At 43.1% G+C, this 20,265-nt stretch overlaps 1 protein-coding gene across 1 annotated transcript in view; it reads left to right on the top strand.

Annotated features, from left to right (window-relative positions):
* The first annotated feature begins 6,056 nt into the window (after positions 1 to 6,056).
* The window catches only part of TMCC3 (transmembrane and coiled-coil domain family 3), a 263,338-nt gene continuing 249,129 nt past the window's right edge, over positions 6,057 to 20,265 (top strand). Inside the window, exon 1 of the mRNA XM_079142862.1 lies at positions 6,057 to 6,078. Within this exon, the coding sequence (XP_078998988.1) occupies positions 6,070 to 6,078 (9 nt within the window). The 5' untranslated portion in view covers positions 6,057 to 6,069. The remainder of the gene's footprint in view (positions 6,079 to 20,265) is intronic.

The raw sequence follows: 20,265 nt of genomic DNA, 5'->3' as shown, positions 1-20,265 counted from the left end.
AAACTTAGTTCTAGCATTCTCCTTTCTGGGACGCATTCTCAGATGCTCATCCCTTCCTTGTCTTATTTCGTATATTTCAGACATCATCCTCTGTGTTTTCTGTAATGGCATTTACCATACTTAATTGTAATTGTATGGTGCAATTGGGTTTTGCACAATAGGTGCAATTGGGTTTTGGAGCCAGACTACCTGGGTTCAGAACTCTTCTCTGCCATTTGCTATCTGTATGACCTTGGATGACATTGTATAAGCTTTATGGGCTTTTTTTTTTTCCCTTATGAGAATTAAATAAGTTAATGCATGTAAAGTTTTCTTGGAGCATATGCTCAATCAATATTACTTATTGTTTATTAAAGGGGGCTATGAACCACCCAGAGTTCCTACTTCATAACCAAGGAGCTGTCCATGGTGCTAAGACAGTGCCATTGGGACAATGTTGCTACTGTTTGTCATTCATGTAGCCCCATTTGGTATAGATGATATGTCTTTCCAGCTTTAGCAGTGGATGTAGAAACTGTCTCTTCCTTTACATTGCCATAATTATCATCCTGGTCCTAGCCTTAATACTTCATCAGCAAGATTGTTTGTGACCAAGGTTGGCTTCCTAGCTTGTCTCCCTACCTCTGGACATTTGTTCTACTGTGTCCACATTGTCATTCTTCGGATCTTCCTGCATATCAGATTATGTCCCTACTTATTAACTAACAAGAGAATGTCAACAGTGCAAACAACTCAAATGGCAATATGAAGGGTTATTAAGTGAATATTTCAATGAGATGTGGTTTGTTTGGTTTTGGTACTGGAGGTTGAACCCAGAGGTACTTTAGCATTAAGTCACATTCCCAGTTCCTTTTATTTTTATTTTGAGACAGGATCTCACAAAGTTGCTTTGGGTCTCACAAAATTCCTGAGTCTGGCCTTGAGCTCTCAATTCTCCTACTTCAGCCTCCTGAGCCATTGAGATTACAAGTGTCTGCCACCACATCCGGCAAGATGTGTACTAAACAGTCAATAAAGGTGATTATGTAAAAACATGGAAAGCATGTATTGAGGTAAATGGCAGCCTACAATATATTTCTAACATCTTTATTAAAGGTGTATAGAGCACACCTTCTTTGTAATAGGCTCTGGAGATGTGAAATTATGACAGTTCCTTCTTTAAAGGAGCTCATAATTCAGCAGGAGAGATGGCCACATAAACAGATTGCAGAAAAACATGCATGTAGACAAAGACTAGGAAATAGTATGGAAATAAATATGCAAATAGCATTGGGGTACAATGTAGGTGGATTTTTTCTTTTAAAAATATCCATTAAGGGGCACAGACCCTCAGAGGAGAGAACAGAAGCACATTCTCTAACATAGGCCACAGTAGCTGTAAGTAAGCCCTTTCTCCTCCACCCTGCTTCTGCCACAGAAAAGGATGGATGGAATGCCCAGTCTCCAGATTGTGGTTCAGGGAAGTCAAACAGGCCCCTTGACAAAGGCAAGGGAGAAGAAATGGCACAGCAGTCATGTGGATCTTCTACAACAGAATAAGTGACCCAGAATATCCTTGAGTAGCTGTGATATATCAATAAAAATGGAGGAAAGTACAAATGGCCCCCTGCTGAGCATTTCCAGCCCCCTCAGTAACTGGCAGACCTCCCTAGTCCTGCATCTCAGGAGCACCTCCAAGCTGGTCTCTGCTGTCACCAGCTCCACGTTGTGGCTCATTCCTTTACAAAGAACATTCTTCACTCATCTAGTGCTAACCTTGTACTCTTTTCAAGCTAAGGATTCATCTTCTTGAAGGACCCTTTCTTACCTAACTCCATTCTGTTTTAGTAAAATTGCCTGAAAGCCAGTTTTACTGTATATAAAATTCTTGGTTCACATTTCCATTGTTTTAAAGAAATTCCAGAGTGCGAAGAGTCCGTGATACATTAGTATTCATCTGTCATTGGTTAACATCTTGGGCTCTGGAGTCAGATATGGATTTGGGTTAGATTCATGCAAACTTTGGCAAGTTATTTAATATTGATGTATCTTAGTTGCTTATTCTATCAGACAAACTTTTTAAAAAATGTTTTTGTAGTTGTAGATGAACAGAATGCTTTTATTTTATTTGTTTATTTTTATGTGGTGCTAAGGATTGAACCCAGTGCCTCACACATGCTAGGCAAGTGCTCTGCCACTGAGATAACAGCCCCCGTCCCTATCATATATCCTTTATAAAGGAAATACTAACAGCTATCTTGCAGGGTTTTGGGAGGATGAAACAGATATATTTAAAATGGCTTATTGCAGTGCCTACAACATAAAAATGCTCAATACACATAGTTGTGATAAACATTTCCTTGAAATTATTCTTGATCTGTTTCAGGGAAACATGAATTGATTCAACCAATAATGTGTGTCCATCCCCCCCATAGTTAGTGTTTAATAGATCCCTTCTGAGTGATTCTAATTTAAGAATATGGCAGAGATAAACAACATTTCATTACTAATGCATTTCTCAATGGAGGATAACAAACTGGTAAGTAATTATGCTAATTGGTTATATTTCTTATCTACAAATAGCAGAACAACTTATTTTTCTTTTACTGTTTAGGTGAAGTTGTAAGCTGGTTCCTTTTTGCTCAACTTTATTTCAAATGTCCATCTACTTTTATAACTAATGAAATAAATTAGGTTGACCTGCTGATGATAGCACGCATCCTATAGCATTGACGATGGAGATCTATGAACCTAGTCTGAAGATCAGTAGCCTGAAGATCACTGTTTGTAACAAGTGGAGATGCTATTACACAACTAAGAAAGAAAAACGAATTTGAGTTTTCTCTTTCCTTCTCTTCATTAATGTGGCTAAGGGTTTATATGGGGAAAAAGGTACACTCATACATTGCTGGAGGGATTACAAATTGGTGCAGCCACTCTGGAAAGCAGTGTGGAGATTCCTCAGAAAACTTGGAATGGAACCACCATTTGACCCAGTTATCCCACTCCTTGGCCTATACCCAAAGGACTTAAAATCAGCATACTACAGTGATGCAACCACATCAATGTTTATAGTAGTTCAGTTCACATTAGCTAGATTGTGGAACCACCTAGATGCCCTTCAATAGATGAATGGATAAAGGAACTGTGGTATAGATACACAATGGAATATTACTCAGCCATAAAGAATAAACTTATGGCATTTGCAGGTAAATGGATGGAGTTGGAGAATATCATGCTAAGTGAAATAAGCCAATCCTGAAAAACCAAAGGCCGAATGTTTTCTCTGATAAGTGGATGATGATACATAATTGGGGGGGGGGTGGTAAGGGAAGAATGGAGGAATGTTGGATTGTGTAGAGGGAAATGAGGGGAGGGGAGAGGTTGGGGGAAGGGAAGGTGGTGGAATGAGACAGATATTATTACCCTATATACATGTATGATTACACGAATGGTGTGAATCTACATTGTGTACAAGAAGGGAAATGAAAAGTTGTATTCCATTTGTGTACAATGAATCCAAATGCATTCTGCTGTCATGTATGTAAATAGAACAAAAAATAAAAAAAAATTCCATGTTCTTAAAAATTAGGGGATTTTCAAGGAAATAACATGTTTGAGTTTAGAAGGCAAATAGAGGTATGATAACATGAAACAGAGAAAACTATCATTAAAATGTGGAAGATTCTTAAAAGATAAGGAAGATCTGATTCAATCTAGTTTTACTTTTTTTTTTTTTTTTTTTTTTGGGTGGTGGGGATCAAACCCAGGGCCTTATGCTTACAAGGCAAGCACTCTACCAGCTGAGCTATCTCCCCAGCCCCTAGTTTTACTTTTAAACTAGTTCTTCATGTTAGTTAGTGAAGGCATTGGAAACATGAGGACTTCCATAAATGGGCAGCGTGAATGTATTCTAGTAGCAACTGATGTGTTGTCCATCATTTATTTGGCATAGCTGAATAATTGTCTTTGTTTCTGAAGGAAGTTTAAAAATCATTCAGGCTGATGCTTGTAGAACACACTGACAATTACTCAACTGAAAGTGACTCCTCCCAACCAGGGGTCTTATTCAAATTTAGTAAGAAATTACTATTAATTAGAGTAGATGCTGCATTTACGAATCAAAGCATGTTAATAAGGAGGAGAAAAGTAGTGTTGTAGAAAATAGCATAAACTGGGGTTAAGACAAGGGTTTTTAGAAGACATTATACAAACTGATGAAGCGACTAACATTACCTCTCCAGGTTAAGACTTCCCACAGTGTTGAGCACAAAATACACAGTAAATCTTGAACTTAACTTCTGAAGAGGCCCTTAGTTTAGTTCAAGTTTTTTCATTTTACAGATGAGGAAACTAAGTCCCAGCGATGGGAAATGACTACTCTGATCTGCAAGGGTTCTTTTTACTTCCAGTGACTCCTCTCCACTGCCTGCACCTTTGATATGAAACAGCATAGAAGGGGAGCAAAGCATGGGATTAGGTGAGTGGGCTACCTGAGTTGAAAACCGGGCTGTGCCAATAGCAAGCTGTGCAACCCTGGGCAAATTACCTATCATCTCTGGGCCTCTTCCTCTGAAAAAACATAAAATCATAATAGACTTACTTCATAGGTTGTGTGGGTTGCAAGTGATAACACACAGTAAGTGCACAACTCAAAAGTAAATACACTTAGAACTATTGTTATTATTCTCCCACAGGCAAAACACCAAAGAAGAACCCAAAAAGATTTATATAAAGGGAGGAAGAAACCCACTGAAGGCAGATCATAAAAGAAAGTAAAAAGGGAGATAGCAGGCTTTATTGATTTCCTTTCATTATCCACCCCAAATATCAATTGCCCCTCCCCTTATTTTTGCTGTTAGACACCAAAAAGAAATCCAGACAAAATATTTTTTATTCCGTGTAATATTATGGTCTGTATAGTGCTGCTGACACTTTATCAATGTTGGAAAACGGTATTTCTTTGACAGTGGTGATTAGCCAGAATAATTGGCAGGCAGGTAATGCAAAAGCTGAAGCATTCACTAGAAGTGTTTACCAAGCCTTTGCGTTGGTCCCACTGCTGTCTGCCTGCTTACCTGTCAGCCAGCTTTGAAAAGGCAAGCGTCCTTTATGCTTTACAAAGCTTCCTTTGGCAAACAGGGACGGATGTTCATATTTATTTACACATTTTCCTACACAGAATCCAGACTGCCTTGAATTCTGCTCTGTTTGCTTTACTTTGTTCAACAGTCAAAGCAGAGCAGAGGAAGGGCAGGTTTCCTCCCTAGGACCCTCGCACATCATTCCATCCTGCCCTTGTGTTTGCGGATTTGGATCCTAACCTCTCCTAGCTCAAATGTGTGCAGCGTTTACCTGACCAGCCGTAGATATCCCCCAACTCCAGCATCTTTTCCCAGAAGCATTAACATTTGGGGATGAACTTCCCGCGTGGTTTAGAGGAGCTGGGGTGGGGCGGGAGGCCGTCTGTGCAGAGAAAGCTTCGCACGCAGGATTTGTCAGGTAGACCTGTGGGTTTTGCAGGAATGGAGATGTGGGCCCCTTTTCTGCGGAGCTCCTTTGCTGGACGGGAACCAGTCGTCTCTGTTTCATGTGACTCTTTCCTCCTGCCCTGGGTTAATTCGAGATTTCCCGCTGTTAACTCCCCCCCCCCCCCCCCGAAAGCTTAGAATGAATGCTCAGGACTTCCAAAGATAATCGCAGAATCTAAAGTGCAGGAGCGGACGTTAATGGGCGGGCACTTTCTCACCCAGCGGGGGAAAGTTCTTTGGAGGTGGTGGGAAGTCCCACCTCGGCTCCGCGCCGGTGCCCTCCCACTGCTCCAACTCTGCTCCCCGCAGCTGGGCCCCAACGTTCAGCTCTAACTTTCTGCCGCCCCGAGAAGGGCGCGCAGGGTCCGGGCCCCGCGCCGCCGCAGCCCCTGCGCGCCCCCGCCCGCCCCGCCCCGTCCCTGCCCGCTCGGCGGCCGCGGCGCACGCGTGTGCGGGCGGGGGAGCGCGGAGCTCCGGCCGGCCGAGCGCCGCCGCCCGCCTGCCCGCCTGCCCGTCTCGCCCGCGTCGCCGCCGCGCCCGGCTCGGACGTCCAGGCACCATGCGGAGGGTGAGTGCGCCGTCGCCCGCGCGCGCGAGGAGCAGGTGGCGAGCGAGCGGCCCGCGTGTGAGCGCGTCCCTCCGCCCGCCGGCCGGAGAGCTCGCGGGGGAGCCGGGCGGGAAGGGCTGAGGGCGAGGCGGGTCGCGCGGGGCCGCACGCCGGAGCGGAGCCTGGGGTCCGGCGACGGCGTGGGGGAGGCGGGGCCCCCGGGGGCCTCCCGCCCGGGTCGCGCTGGTCCCCGCGCCGGGGCCCTTGGGGCCGAGGTTAGTGCTCCCAGCGCCCGCCTCCGGCTTTTAGGGCAGCCCTTTCCTCGGCGCCCCGCACGCCCCTCGGCCCATTCGGAGGCTGCGTGCTGCTGCTCCGCGCCCAGCTCTTTCCTGGGGAGCCTCGGAAACTTTGCAGGCGTCGCTTGGCTCCCCTGGCGCCCCTCCAGAGGGGCGGGAGGGAAGGGTAAGCCCAGAACGGTCAGGAGGACTACGGGTCGGGGGTGGGGACGGTGGTGTCGCTTGGGGGGTCCTCGCCGGTCGCCTCCCCAGTGCCCTCCGGAGGCTCCTTGGGCGCAGGGAGCGGCGAACGCGACCTCGCGCCGAGTTCCCGAGGCGGGCCCGGCACGTGGCTGCGGGGCCCTCGGATGCGGCCGCCGCCGCTTCCCTGCAGCAGGTGTGAGGGGCCCGCGCTGCCCTCCCCTCCGGCCGGCGTGCTCAGTGGGAAAACGAAAATAAAAGGCCCAGCCGCGGGGTGTATTCCACCTTAAGGGACAGGCTGGTCGCGCAGGGCCTAGTGCAGCTCCGTCCTACCTCCCCGAGTGAGCTGATTTACAGCAGGGGTTGGGTGACTTCGTAGGTTTATGAGTCCTGTTGGATTTTAACTTTACGGTGGAGACTTTAATCAAATGCAGGATATGGGCATTTATAGTGTAGAAGGGGAGTTAAAGAAACTTAAGGAAGTCTACTCGGCACTCTTGGGCGACCAAAGGCCAACCCTGATGACAGTTTAGGTGCTAAGGAAGGGGTGGGTGGGTGGGTGTTCTCTGAAGACACAAGACTGAGAAGAAATGGGAATAACAGAGTAAGGCTATTTCCCAACCAGAGCCCACGCATTTCTTTTATTTGGAGTTTGAGATTGACTTGGTGTAAGGTGTGTATTCGCCCATCGTTTTGGTCACTTGAAGCGTCCCATTGAACCATTTCTGCCTTGCAGTTGTTGGGCTGCTTCAAAAGGAACTCTGGTCTTTTGATTGGTGCATGGAATTAAGTCTTGTGTGTATGTTGGGGAGGGAATATTTGGAGGGTGTAGGGAGCAAGTAGGAATTGGTCCCAATTTCCTCTGGAAGGGCTGTTGAGCTGACATGGAAATTTACCTGACTTCCTTTTGGAGTGAGTCCAGATCTGCTCAGGTGTTTCTGGGGTGAACAGGATACCAGCCAGGCTACCCAGCTAGTTTGACATGCCTGACATTGGTGAAACAGTGGAAATGGAAACTGTCCTTGGTGGGATTATTTGTTGGAACGCCAAATTCAGAGGTCAGTAATTTCCTTTTACCCCAGAGCCATCAGGGTAATTAACGAAGGAGGTGGGATGGGATCTGTAGGTCTACATAGCGTGTCAGAGGGAGCATCAACATTTGGAGCTGGAGGACATTGACCAAAGTGTTTTAACCTATGATTTGCATACTACCTGCCTTACTTCCACAAATGTGCATTCCTGGACTGTATTTTTTGCCTTTGAATAGGACTCTCTGGTACTGGGCTCAGCCATCTATTTTAAATTTCCACCTCCCCATAAGGCATAGTGTTAAGTATCTACTACATACAGGCACTGTTTCAAGCTCTACCTTTGCACAGTGGGGGGCATGACAACCAAGAGCCGTGTTCTCTTGGAGACAGCATTCTAGAAGAGAAATTAGATAATTAAGTTGCACACAAATACATAAATAATCTTCGTGATGAATGCTGCGAAAGAAATGAAACAAGATAATAATGCGACGGAGAGTGAGCGAGGGAGGGAAGCCTTTTAGTTGTGTGGTCAGGGAAGACATTTCTGAGGAGTTGGCATTTTAACTGTGAGCTCCATGGTGAAACGAAGTCAGCTTTGTGCAGGTTTGGGGAAGAGTGTTCCCGATAAGAAGCATCTGTGCAAAGGCTCTGAGGTGGGAGCAGGTGAGTCTGTGAGCAGCAGAATGAAGACACCAGGGTGGGAGCACAGGGGAATGTGTAGGGATGGAGGTTGGAGAGAGGTGGAGGGCCTTGTTAGCTAGTGGTGGTGAGAAATCTGGATGTCAGCCTAAGTGTGTAGGGATGTTATTTAGAGAATTTTAAGTGAAATAATGAAGTGATGTAATCTGGTTTGCTTTTTTGAATGATCCTGTGGCTGTTGTGTGTGGAATGGATTATGGAATGGGATGATGGTGGAGAAGGGAGACCCATCTTCGTGTGCAGAGGTGATGGAGAGATCTACAGAGTCAGCTGAACTTGCTGATGGTAGAGAAAAGGAGAGACGGAATCCTAAGGTTGTTAATTGTTGGTGTGTGTGTGTGTTAGAGAAAGAAAAAGAGAAGAAAGTGGCTGGGCCTCAGTTGGAAGGCTCTAAGTGGTAATAAATGTAACTTTCAGTGAACATTTATAGTGTATCTTGATCTTTGGTACATACATTAATAAGAGTCCTGTGAAATGGTAACTGGTGTCACCATTTTACAGTGAGATAGTAAGCTCAGAAAGGTTGAGCTTGTTGCTCTAGGCCTCTCGGCTGAATGTTGGAGCTAGAATTTGTACCAGGTTTGCCTGATGCCAAAACGTCAATTTAAAAAAAAAAAAAAAAATATATATATATATATATATTTAGTTGTAGATGGACATAATACCTTTGTTTTATTTATTCATTTTTATGTGGTGCTGAGGATCGAACCCAGTGCCTCACACGCGCTAGGCGAGTGCATTACCACTGAGCCACGACCCCAGCCCCTCCAATTCTTAACATTATGTTCCACTGCCTACAAACTCTTTTCCCTGCCACAGAGTGTTCCTGGTTCTGGAGAAGCAGATAATTTAACAGTTTGGTGATGTATGTGGCACCCTTTCACCTGTGGTAGATGAGTGTGACTATAGAAAGAGCTGATTCGCTATTGTGAAGGATACAGAATGCCCAGTAATTGGGTTGCTCTGGAGAGTGGTGCTGTGGTCTGAATGTTTGTGTCTCCTCCACCCGCATGCTCATATGTTGAAATTCTAACCCCCAAGGGGTCCTCAAGAGGTGGGGCCTTTGGGGGGTGATTAGGTAATGAGGGCAGAACCCTGAGACTGGGGGATTAATGCTCTTATGAAAGATGCCCTACAGAGCTTCCTCCTTTCCACCTTGTGAGGTCGTAGGGAGAAGGCACTTGTGAACCAGACCGCAGGCCCTCATCAGACACTGAATCTTCCAGGGCCTTGATCTGGGACTTCCCAGCTACCACACTGTTAGAAAGGCATTTCTGTTGTTTATAAGCTATCCAGTCTGTGGTATTTTGTTGTAGCAACCTGAATGTTCTAAGACAAGAAGCTGACATGATGATTACCTACAAAGTGCCAGTGCTTTGACCCTTATGTTGCGAACATTGCAAGAACCTTTTCACATAGCTAATGGTTTATTCCTTATTTTCGAATACAAAATTAGCTCTCTCCTATGAGAGCCAGGAATTCAAGAGCCTTGGTTGCTTTAAAAAAAGTTATTTGTGTTAGCTGGGCATCCCAGCTGCTCAGGAAGCTGAGGCAGGAGGATGACAAATTCAAGGCCACCCTGGGCACCCTAGTGAGACCCTGTCTCAAAGGAAAAAGGACTGGGGCTATACCTCAGTGTTAGAGCACCCATGAATTCCATCTCCAGTGCTACACACACAAAAACAAAACAAAACAAAACAAAACAAAAAAACCAAACAAAGCCTTATTTGTGTTAGTTAAAAATCATGTAGGAAAATATAATAATAGCTGCTATTTATTTAATGCTTTCTTTGTGCCAGTCATCTACTTCACTGTCTCTCTTCATTTTCATAACCTTTCGAGTAAAAAATTAATAGATGATATATTTGCACAATATAAAATTCCAAAGATATTAAAAGGTTGAGAGTGAAAATTGTGACTTTATTCTGTTACACAGCCAACTGGTTCTCTTCTCCAGTGTAATTGATGTTCAATCCATTTCTTGTATCCTTCCAAAAATTTTATATCTGTATATGTTGAATATATATAATATGTATATATGGATATACAATTATATTCATACTTTTTCCCTTTTTTATGCACATATGGTAGCATATAACTACACTCTTCCAAACCTTGCTTTTTCCCCTTCTACAACAAAATGGGTATTTATAGGTCTACTTGCTTTTTTCATAGTTGCTATGGGACAGTTTTGTGTGGATATGTAGTACTAAAATTGCTTGTTTCTGGTATTTTGTTATTAATAATGCTGTAGTAAATAATCTTATACATACCTGATCTTGCGTGTGTATGAGCATGTCTGTATGATTAAATTACAGTGGAATTTCTGAGTCAAGTGATATGAAAACTTTTTAAACAGCAGTACCATGTAGGGATTATGAGCACGAGTTGCCCAGGGTCAGTCTTGGCTCTGCTGTTTATGATCTATGCAAGTAGCTTAGCCCCTCTTTGTCTTACTTGCCTTTTTGCAAAATGGGAGTAATGATGGTAGCTACGTAGTTAGAGTATATGTTTGTATTTCATAACAAGTCACCCCAAAACTTAGTTGCTTTAAACAGTAACCACTTTACTTAGTTCTGTGAGTTGTCTTGGTAGTCTGGGCCAGCCCAGTGATCTCTGCTGGATTCTTTTATGCTTCTGTGGTCAGCTAGTAGTTGGGTGGTCTAGTATGGCTTCTCTTGTGTCTGGTGGTTACAGAGGAGTTGGTTTTTGGGGACCTAATTTGGGACAGCATGGGCTTTCTTATGCTCTCTGGACTTGCTCAGGCTTCTTCACATGGTGATCTCAGGGTCCTGTAGAATAGCATAAGAGGTCAAAGCATGAACACTTCAAGACTTTGCTGAGTCACATTGCTGTTATTCCGTTGACCAAAGCAAGTCACGAGGCCAAGCTTAGAGTCTGTGGGAGGGGAGGGACTCTCCAAGAACAAGGATCCATTGAAAGGCGTCATTGTCATCATTTTTACCAACAACCTACTATAAGAATCTAACAAGTCAATATTTGTAAAACGCCTAGTGTAATGCCTGGCACATTTTAAATGCTACATAGGTTTGCTGAATTAAAGGACATAGGGAGAGAGATTGCTAAATTGCCTCTAAAGAGATTGAACCAATTTATACTTCTGTCAATATGAGGTGCCTGTCTCCCTCTTTCTTCTTGGGAAGGTATCAAAGTGGTTTATCCATTGAGAGGTAAATGTTCTTATTCCCATTTTATAGATGAAGAATGCTTTTAGGAAGGTCATATCTTTTTTCAGGTGTGACAGAACCAAGATCGGCTTTGAATCTTTTGTCATTTTGACTCCAGAGCACCTCTGCACGTCCTGACACCCCAGGCAGCCTTCTATTCCATGCCTGTCATTTCTGTTTCTCACTTGAATCTGACTGGGTTGAGAAGGATCTGTCAGTCTGTTGAAGTTTGTAACAGTGATTTTTATTTCAACCTGGTCTACTGAATTCAAAGTAAAGGGTCCAGAAAGACAGCAGGCTGTTTGATGACTGCGAAGGGATGATAAAGGGAATCATGTCATTCTTCCTCTTTTAAACTGTGAAAATAGATGAGTCTGCCCTTATTTTGTCTATACTTTCTTCCTTATAGCCCAGGAATTCCATTTCCCAAAGGGGAAGGTTTCTTAGTGGTTCCAGACTTGATCTCTGGAGGAAGAACTGCCTGGGTTGAAGTCCAGCACTGCTCTTGACTAGCTGGTTGGGCTGGTTGATCTGTGGTCAGGGGTTTTCTAAGGTTCTGGTGATGATCTTTGGAAAGTGTTCAATTATTATTGCATTGCAGATTCCTTTGCTTCTGTTTTCTCTGTTCTGTCCCCATCCCTTCTCCTCCAAATCCATTCCTACAAGCCTAGTATGTCTAATTAGAAGAAAAGCAATGGTACTGAGCTCTCAGTGCCTTGCCTTACATGTAACTAATCACTTCATTTTCAACATACCCACGAAGTGGGTGCTATATTATTCCCATTTTCAAATGAGGAAGCTCAACACTGAATGGCTAAGTAATTGACCCTGCATATGACTGCTAATAAGTGATACAGCAGAGGTTGTAAAACCAGCCTTCTGGCACCAAAGTCTGTGCTCTTAATGTTTATGCTTTAAAAAAAAAAAAAAAAAAAAAAAAGAAAGGACTGGAAGGAGGGGATTTAGAATTGAGTGCTTCTCCTCTGACTAAATGGCTGGTGAACTTATATGCGTCCTCCATCCTTGGCAGCAGCTGAGTACACCCAGCTGTGATTTAGACTGAAAATCCCACCACACAGAAAATATAAACTTCCAATCCTTTTGCCAAGAGCCTTTTCACTTCAATCATGATAATCCTAACAAGAGTTCAGGCATTGTGCCTCCCTCGTAACTGAGGTGAGACACTGTTGAAAAATACATGGGGCTTTTTTTCTTTTTAAAGGTCTGAAATCAAGCTGGCCAGTTCTAAGTCTTGCCACCTCTTGGCAGAGACACTGTGTGCCAAAGCAGCAGGAAAATAAAATGTAAACATTGCAGATAACATACAACTTTCTGTGTTTAGAATTGTTCATATTTCCAGTTGAAGGAGCTCATAAGGCTGCTTTATGGGCATTGTTTGCAGGTAGACTAAAGGTAATGGGGCAACACTCATCAATCATCAGACATTTAAACTGACCCTTCTCCTATGTTCCAGAAATCCATTGTGGCCCTTATCTCATGGAGTTTTGCAGTCTCTCCCAAAGATAGTTAACTAGTTCTGTGGATTGTGGTTCATACTACCGCAGAGGAAGAATGAAGTGCTGCCTCATAGTGGGAGTTGCTTCCTAGTCAGGGTAGTTCATAAGCCCTCAGAATGAGGCAAGGGTTGAGACTTGAAGGATGAAGGGCAGCCAGAGAAAGGGGAGGAAGATGGTATTACAGGTAGAACGAACAGCATATGCAAAAGAGAAGAGAGCGGTAGCACGTTTAAGGAAGTGAGATGATGCATTTGGAGTGGCTGAAAGCGTGTGCCCAGTCCAACGAGGCGAGGGCAAGAGTTGAGGATGGAAAGGCGAGTGAGGCCAGCCAGGTCAGGAGAGGCCATCTGAGTTGTGCTAAGAAGTGTCCTTAGGGCAGTGAAAAGTGACTGAAGTGTGGTAACATATTCTTTGAAATTTGATTTCTCAGCAGATTTTTGAAAATCAGATATTTCCAGAGTTTTTCTTGGCTACTAGATATAGAATGGGTTGGAGAGGCAAGACTGGAGGGTGGGAAAGACCAGTTAGGTGTCCCAGTCACCTGGATGGCCTAAGAAGGGAGACGGTTAGGAGGATGCAGAGGTGCGACTTTGGCAGTGGAATGCAGAGTGCTTGGTGGCTGACAGGACACAGAGGACAGGGGAGGAGAGCGATGAAGAACAAACTGACTCAGGTTTGGGCTGAAGGAGACTGGCTGTGTGGTGGTGCCCATGAACGGAGACTTAAAGCACTGGAAGAAAAACCAAGTGGTGGCATTGGTAGATTGCTTCTGTTAGATATGATTTGAGTTACAGATTCCTCAAGCCATTGGGTAGCCAGATGGTTATTGAGGTCTGCAGCCTAGAAGTTTATTTAAATTTATAAATTTATACCTGGGCATGATGGCACATGCCTGTAATCCCAATGACTTGGGAGACTGAGGCAGGAGGATTGTAAGTTTGAGGCCAGCTTCAAAAATTTAACTAGACCCTCAGCAACTTAGTGAGATCTGGTCTAAAAGTAAAAAGTACTAGGGATGTAGCTCAGTAGAGCACCCTTAGGTTTAATCCTGTCAAAAAATAATAATGTATAAAGTTATGAGTTACTGCATATAGGTGGTACTAGTTGAAGCCATTGGAGTTAAAAAACATCACATAGAGAATGTATTTATAAGCAGTGATTTAAAAAAACCAGTTTTACAGAAGAATCTCTTGGGAGCTGTTAAAATGCAGATCCCCAGGCAATACCTTCTGAGGTGCTGATTCAGTAGACATATAGCCAGAAACTGGAATCTGCAGTATCTAGTAGAGTTGACATATGTGCAGTCTACAGACCTGCTATTTCACCTTTAGGTGTAGGTCCTAGAATCTCTAGCACTCAGTGGGCTACACTTAAAAAAAGGGGATATTTAACTTATAAAAATAATAAAGGGACTGGGAGTGTGACTCAGTAGAGCACTTGAAGCCCTCCAGGTTTGATTCCCAGCACTCCCAAAAAAATAGTAATAATACATTGATAATCCATGTTCCGTGTACCCTATGCAACTTTAAAGTAAAAAATAAAAGCAAAACAGAACCTCCCCAAGACTGAATAAACTGATGTGTATTTATAAAATGGAATATACTCAGCTATAAAAAGGAACAGACCACTCACTGTATGTGCATGTATGTGGATGGCTTTCTAGTCAAATATGAGAGAATGCATACCATGTGATTCCATTAATGACAAGTTCTAGAGCGGGAAATACCAAGTTATGCTTAACATCAAAATCCAAAGAGTAGTTTCTGGGGAGGTGGGATTGATGAGGAAGGGGCGTGAGGAAACTTTCTAGGGTGAGGAAAATATTTTACTTCTGGTAACTGTGGTTTATATAGGTCTATGTGTTGGTCAAAACTTTAACTGTACACTTACTATCTGTGCCTATCACTGTCATTAATAAAATACTACAATACAAAATAAACAGAAAATCAATAGAGAAGGAACTCTGAGTACCCTCTACCAGAGGTAGCCACTACTCTGTGTTTAACACATTTATGCATTTAAATACTTTCACTACATATGTGTGTATCTTTAAGTGAGATATATATATACACACACATACATATACACACTCTGGTATTTTGCATGTCTTTATGTCACAACATAAATGTGTACATATACGTGTTGTGACTCAAGTTTGTATTATTTTGAAATTTGCTTTCTTACTCAACATTTTATGTAGATTTATCCATTTGATACCAGTAGCTAATCATGCATTTTTAGAGTTAAATGTATTTGTGTAATGGAATACCTTGTAAGTTATTCTTTCTCTTTTTGCCATATATTTAGGTTGTTTTAAGTAGTGTTGCTTTTTTTTTTTTTTAAATCTAGGAATAGAGTAGCTGGTGATAAGCACACTGTCAGTGCTGTTAGGTGTTGCTGTACTTTTCTCCAACAGATTCACCTAAAGTGTGTGAATGGTCAGCATTTTTACCACTTGGTACTGTCAGATTTTAAACTTTTTTGCAAATCTTATTACGTGGCTATGGTTTTGTGATTCTACTAGTATGGTTGTACATATTTTAATGGCTTCATTAACCATTTGAGTTTCCTCTTCTGTTCATAGTTTTTGACCATTTCTCTTCGGAGTTATCTTTCTCTCACTGAGTAACAAAACATTAATGTATTTGAGGATATCAATTTATTCTTTGGTTTCAAAGGGAATCATCGCATGCCCACAGACTAAAGATATTCACCTGTTTTCTATTGAGAGTTTAAGTTTCATCTTTATACTTTTGAACCAACCATTAATCAGCTTGGAAATAGTTGTAGGGGTTCAGGTTTCTTTCTGTATTGGTAACCAGTTATTAACACTTAATTACTCGTCCTTCTCTACTAATGTGCAGTGCCACTCTTGTCATATATTAAATTTCCATTTATGGAGTAGGGTGCAGTGGTGCTCACCTGTAATCCCAGTGGCTTGATAGGCCGAGGCAGAAGGATTGCTAGTTCAAAGCCAGCCTCAGCAAAAGTAAGGCACTAAGCTACTCAGTGAGACCTTGTCTCTAAGTAAAATACAAAATACTGCTGGGGATGTGGCTCAGTGGTCGAGTGCCCTGAGTTCAATCCCTGATAAAACAAAACAAAAACAAATTTCCTTATATGGAAAGTCAGTGTGTGTGAGTTTGTGTGTGTTTTGGTACTGGTGATTGAACCTGGGGTCCTTTACCACTCAACTGTATCCCTAGTCCTTTTAATTTTTTATTTAGCAATACTGGGTCTTGCTAAGTTGCCGAGGTCCTCCTGCCTCAGCCCCCTGAGTATCTGGGATTACAGTTGTGCACCACTGCACCTGACCGTGTGCTCTTTGTTCAGTTCTTAGTTGTAACTTTATGTAAGTCTTAAATTAGATAGTCAGAATCACTCTTAGGTAAGAGCATATTTGTTTTGTTCACTGAAGTATCTAGCATCTAAAGCAATAGTAGGAACTTAGTAAATACCTATTGATCCAACGAAGGAATTCCATTTGGGACCAGCTAAATAAGTAGTCCAGCAGTCCCCTGACATGCTGTATGCTGTTTTACTTTGGGGTGGAGGAGAGTGTCAAGAGGAACTATCTTTTGTTTTGTTTTTTCATTGCTCTGTTACTTCTTGTCCCTCCTCATTCAGACTCGAATCTTGAATTAGTCCTCAATAAATCCAGCAACCGCCACGCAGCGTGGATACAAGCCTGCCAGCACATGTTAGCATGGAATTGCTGCTGACCGAATGTGCAGGATTCTGTCACGATTGTAGAGAGTTCCGGGAGGTCTTTTGAAGGCCGGCCAAAACCTGGGCCCTTAAGCCTTGGAGATAGGGCAGAGGATCATCTAAAATTAGGTTTGCTTGTTTTCCATGCTTTTGAACATCTTCATTTCTTAGATTGGTGTTACTTTAAAATAGACGTCTTAGTCAGCTGCTGTGGCATAATCCCCGCGGCTCAGGAGGCTCGAGGCAGGATGGCTGCAAGTTTGAGGCTTGCCTCAGCAACTCAGCGAGGCTCTGTCTCAAAAATAACGACTGGGTGCAGCTCAAGTGGAAGAGCTGCCCTGACTTCCAGCCCCAGTAACTCCACCCCAGCCACCCGAAAGACTCCTCCCGCTAGCATAGTGCTCGGCAGTAGTAATGCAGAGAACCGCCGTTTGCCTAGTGCTTGCATTGTGCACGGCGTCGTGCTGACACGGAGCACGCGCTTTGCATGCAGGCATATATGCTGCCTTGGCTCTCCCAGACTGTCTTTCTCTCCCCTTTTGGGGCTAGCAGCCTTTATTCATTCAGACCGTCATCTAGCATTTTTGAGCCCTTGGGCTAAGTGAGGGACTAGAACTACCAGTGAGGAGCAGATTTGTGAACAGATAGCTACCATGTGGTGTGATGGGTACACTGGGAAAAGCATATCCAAAGGGCGGCCTTGTGTGAAAGGTGATTGAGTTTGTAGGGCAGGGGAGGGGACTCGTGGTGCTGGGGATTTGGGCAGATGGGAGTGAACAGGACGCGACTCCTCAATACATCTGTGCGGGCCTGATGTGCCTGCCTCAGCCTTCCCGTTCTCAACTGGCACGTCTTCCTGATTCTTAAGACTTGTGCACCTCATTCTGTAGGCTTTCTTCTCTTGTTCTCTTCCCTGATGGTTTTCTGTCTGTGACGGCCTCCTAAAAGAGTTTCTTAAATTAAAAATTTAGAAAGCTTTATTGAGAAATGATTTATGTGTTGTAATATTGAGCCATTTAAAGTGTACAATTCAGTGATTTTTTTTAAAGTAAATTTACTGAGTTAAAACCAAATTTGAGGTAGTGGCATTAATCCCATTTTTGGGGTAGAGACTGGGACTCAGGGAAGTGAAGTGTAATGTCCACACCCGTAAGCCGGTATTACATGGTGTACTGGCTCACTGAAGCGTATTCAAGTCTTCCACAGGGAAGAAGCTCACAGAGTTCTTCGGTATAGGGGCACCTCCTTCATTGGAATCTAAGGACTAGTCATGTCATGAAACTAGAAAGTTTCATTTGTAGAGGGTTTTGGTAAAAACACTGGGAAAGAGGGCTGGATTATGTGGAATTCAAAATGAGAGTAAAATACTGTGAGAGTTGAACCAACAATCTATGTGTGGGATAAAACTATAAATTAGGATTTGTCCGTGCAATGTTAATAATAAACCACCCAGTCACTTTTATTCTAAACCATTATGCAGCTGATTTGGCTTTCCAGGTTATTTACAAACATAAATTTCCTAATGGAGCGGGTTTCATTTCCACCCCTAAGCAAGCTGTGACTTGGAAGAGTCCAACAGGCAGTTCAAAAGAGTGAGTCTCCCCTTCTTTCCCATCCAAATTACAGGGTTTGAAATATTCTGACAATTGAATTAGCTGCCTGGTGCAACAATAGCAAATGTTTCATAATTTGTGTTGCCTTCAGAGATGGCAGAAATTAGGCTGCTGGTAATGGACTGCACCTGTCTGGGCCCTGATGAGCTCCCCTCCTGCTATTGTATTTTGAATTATGCTTCCCATGCAGCATTTCTGATTTTTGAATATTGATGCTGGGAAAATGGCAACAGTGCTTGAGATATCTGTTGACAGGGTAGAGCTACCCATTTCTCAATAAAAGGAGGCTCAGACAGCCACGCAGAGAGCCCTGCTGGATTAGTATGCTTGGCTGCCTCTCCTTAGGCATCCATCATTGTAATAATGGAATTGAATGTGCAGAAGCCCTTTCCTGCCCCTGCTCTGGGCTAGGAAACTGCAGGAATAGTCTCAGTTCATTGGGACACTCAGGCAGGGATAATGACTTTATAGGTCAGCATCAAAGACAGTGTATTTGAGATGATTCTGAGTTCAGTATTTTATTTCATATTTAGCAAATGAAGGCTAGGTCAGAATCAGTTTTCAGGAAGTAGTCTTACAGTCTCCCACCCCTTTGCCCTAAAGCAGGGGTTGATAAACTTCTTTGAAGGGGCAGATAGTAAATATTTTAGCTTTGAGGGTTATATGGTCTCTTGTCGCAACAACTTAACTCTGTTTTATCATGTGAAAGCAGCCATACGCAGAACAAAAAATGAACAGTTGTGGCTGGGTTCCAATAAAACTTTATTTATGGACACTGAACATGAATTTCAAATAATATTCACACGTCATAACCTGTTACTATTCTGATTTTCCCAATCATTTAGAAATGAAGAAAACATTCTTAGCTGGTGGGCCAGACTAAAGCAGGTCACGGACTGTATTTGCTCTGTGAACCATAATTTGTTGCCCTATACACCAAAGCACTAGTGGTCTACTGTGTATCTGCACTTTCTTTTCTGGTAGGCAAGCCATATTTTTCTGCCATGACCTGTCCTTACATTGAGTGGTTATGCACAGCTACCTGGATAGAAAACCAGAAACCCTTCCCAAACCAGAAGATACTTCACTCCTCTGCCTGCCTCACCTGTTCTCACACACGCACACACCTGCAGCCATGCTCAGTGCCTATGTCACCTTTTCCTATTCTTTGGGATCCTATTAGGTTACATTCAGTAGAAATGTAGACTTAGCCATTGAAATAAAGCAATTAATATTCAGAACATTACAGAAATTAGTAGTGAGGGCAATAACATTGTTTCCTTTACAGAAGTGGATTTGATAAGATGCATTCCTTTTCTTTCTTCAGATAATTTCTCATTACAGATTATAAAATTAGAGTGCTCCAAGCTACTTGCTTTATCTCAATTTTATTAAGGTTCTATTTGAATGGACTTTTTTGGTGTTTATATGGTGAAAAGTGGCTTATTGGGATGTATTGGGTCTTTCTGAACTATGGATATATGCAGGAATTGTTCAAGCACACCACAATTAATAGTCGATTGGGTGCTATGACATCTGAACTGAGGTCTGACACATACAGGCTTATGACTCATTTTCCTTATCTGTGAAATGGGGGTGATTGACAAGCACTTGACTTGTCAGGATCGAGTGAAATAGCTTATGTGAAGGCTATTTTTGTAAACCATGAAGAGGTCATATTAGTCAGGGTTCTTGAGAGGAATAGAATCAACAGGAAGTATTATAAAAAGGGGATTTATTATTGGCATACACGATCAGAAGCTGGATAGTTTCCAATGGCTGTCTGGAGGCTGGAGAGCTGGAGGAACCAGTAGCCATGCAGTCCAACAGGCTGGAAGCCTCAGAACAAGAGGGATCAACGGTGCTACCCTGGTCCAAAACTGAAGGCTTCTAGAAACTCCCTGGAGAATGACTGGCAGAGCCTGCTTTGGAAGAGTGAAGGAGTCTGACATCCTCAGGTGATCAAAGCAGCAATC

This window comes from Sciurus vulgaris (genome assembly GCF_902686455.1).
Source record: "Sciurus vulgaris genome assembly, chromosome: 5".
Taxonomy (NCBI): domain Eukaryota; kingdom Metazoa; phylum Chordata; class Mammalia; order Rodentia; family Sciuridae; genus Sciurus; species Sciurus vulgaris.
The sequence above is the reverse complement of the archived record's forward strand: the minus strand, read 5'-3'. Positions and strand labels throughout refer to the sequence as shown.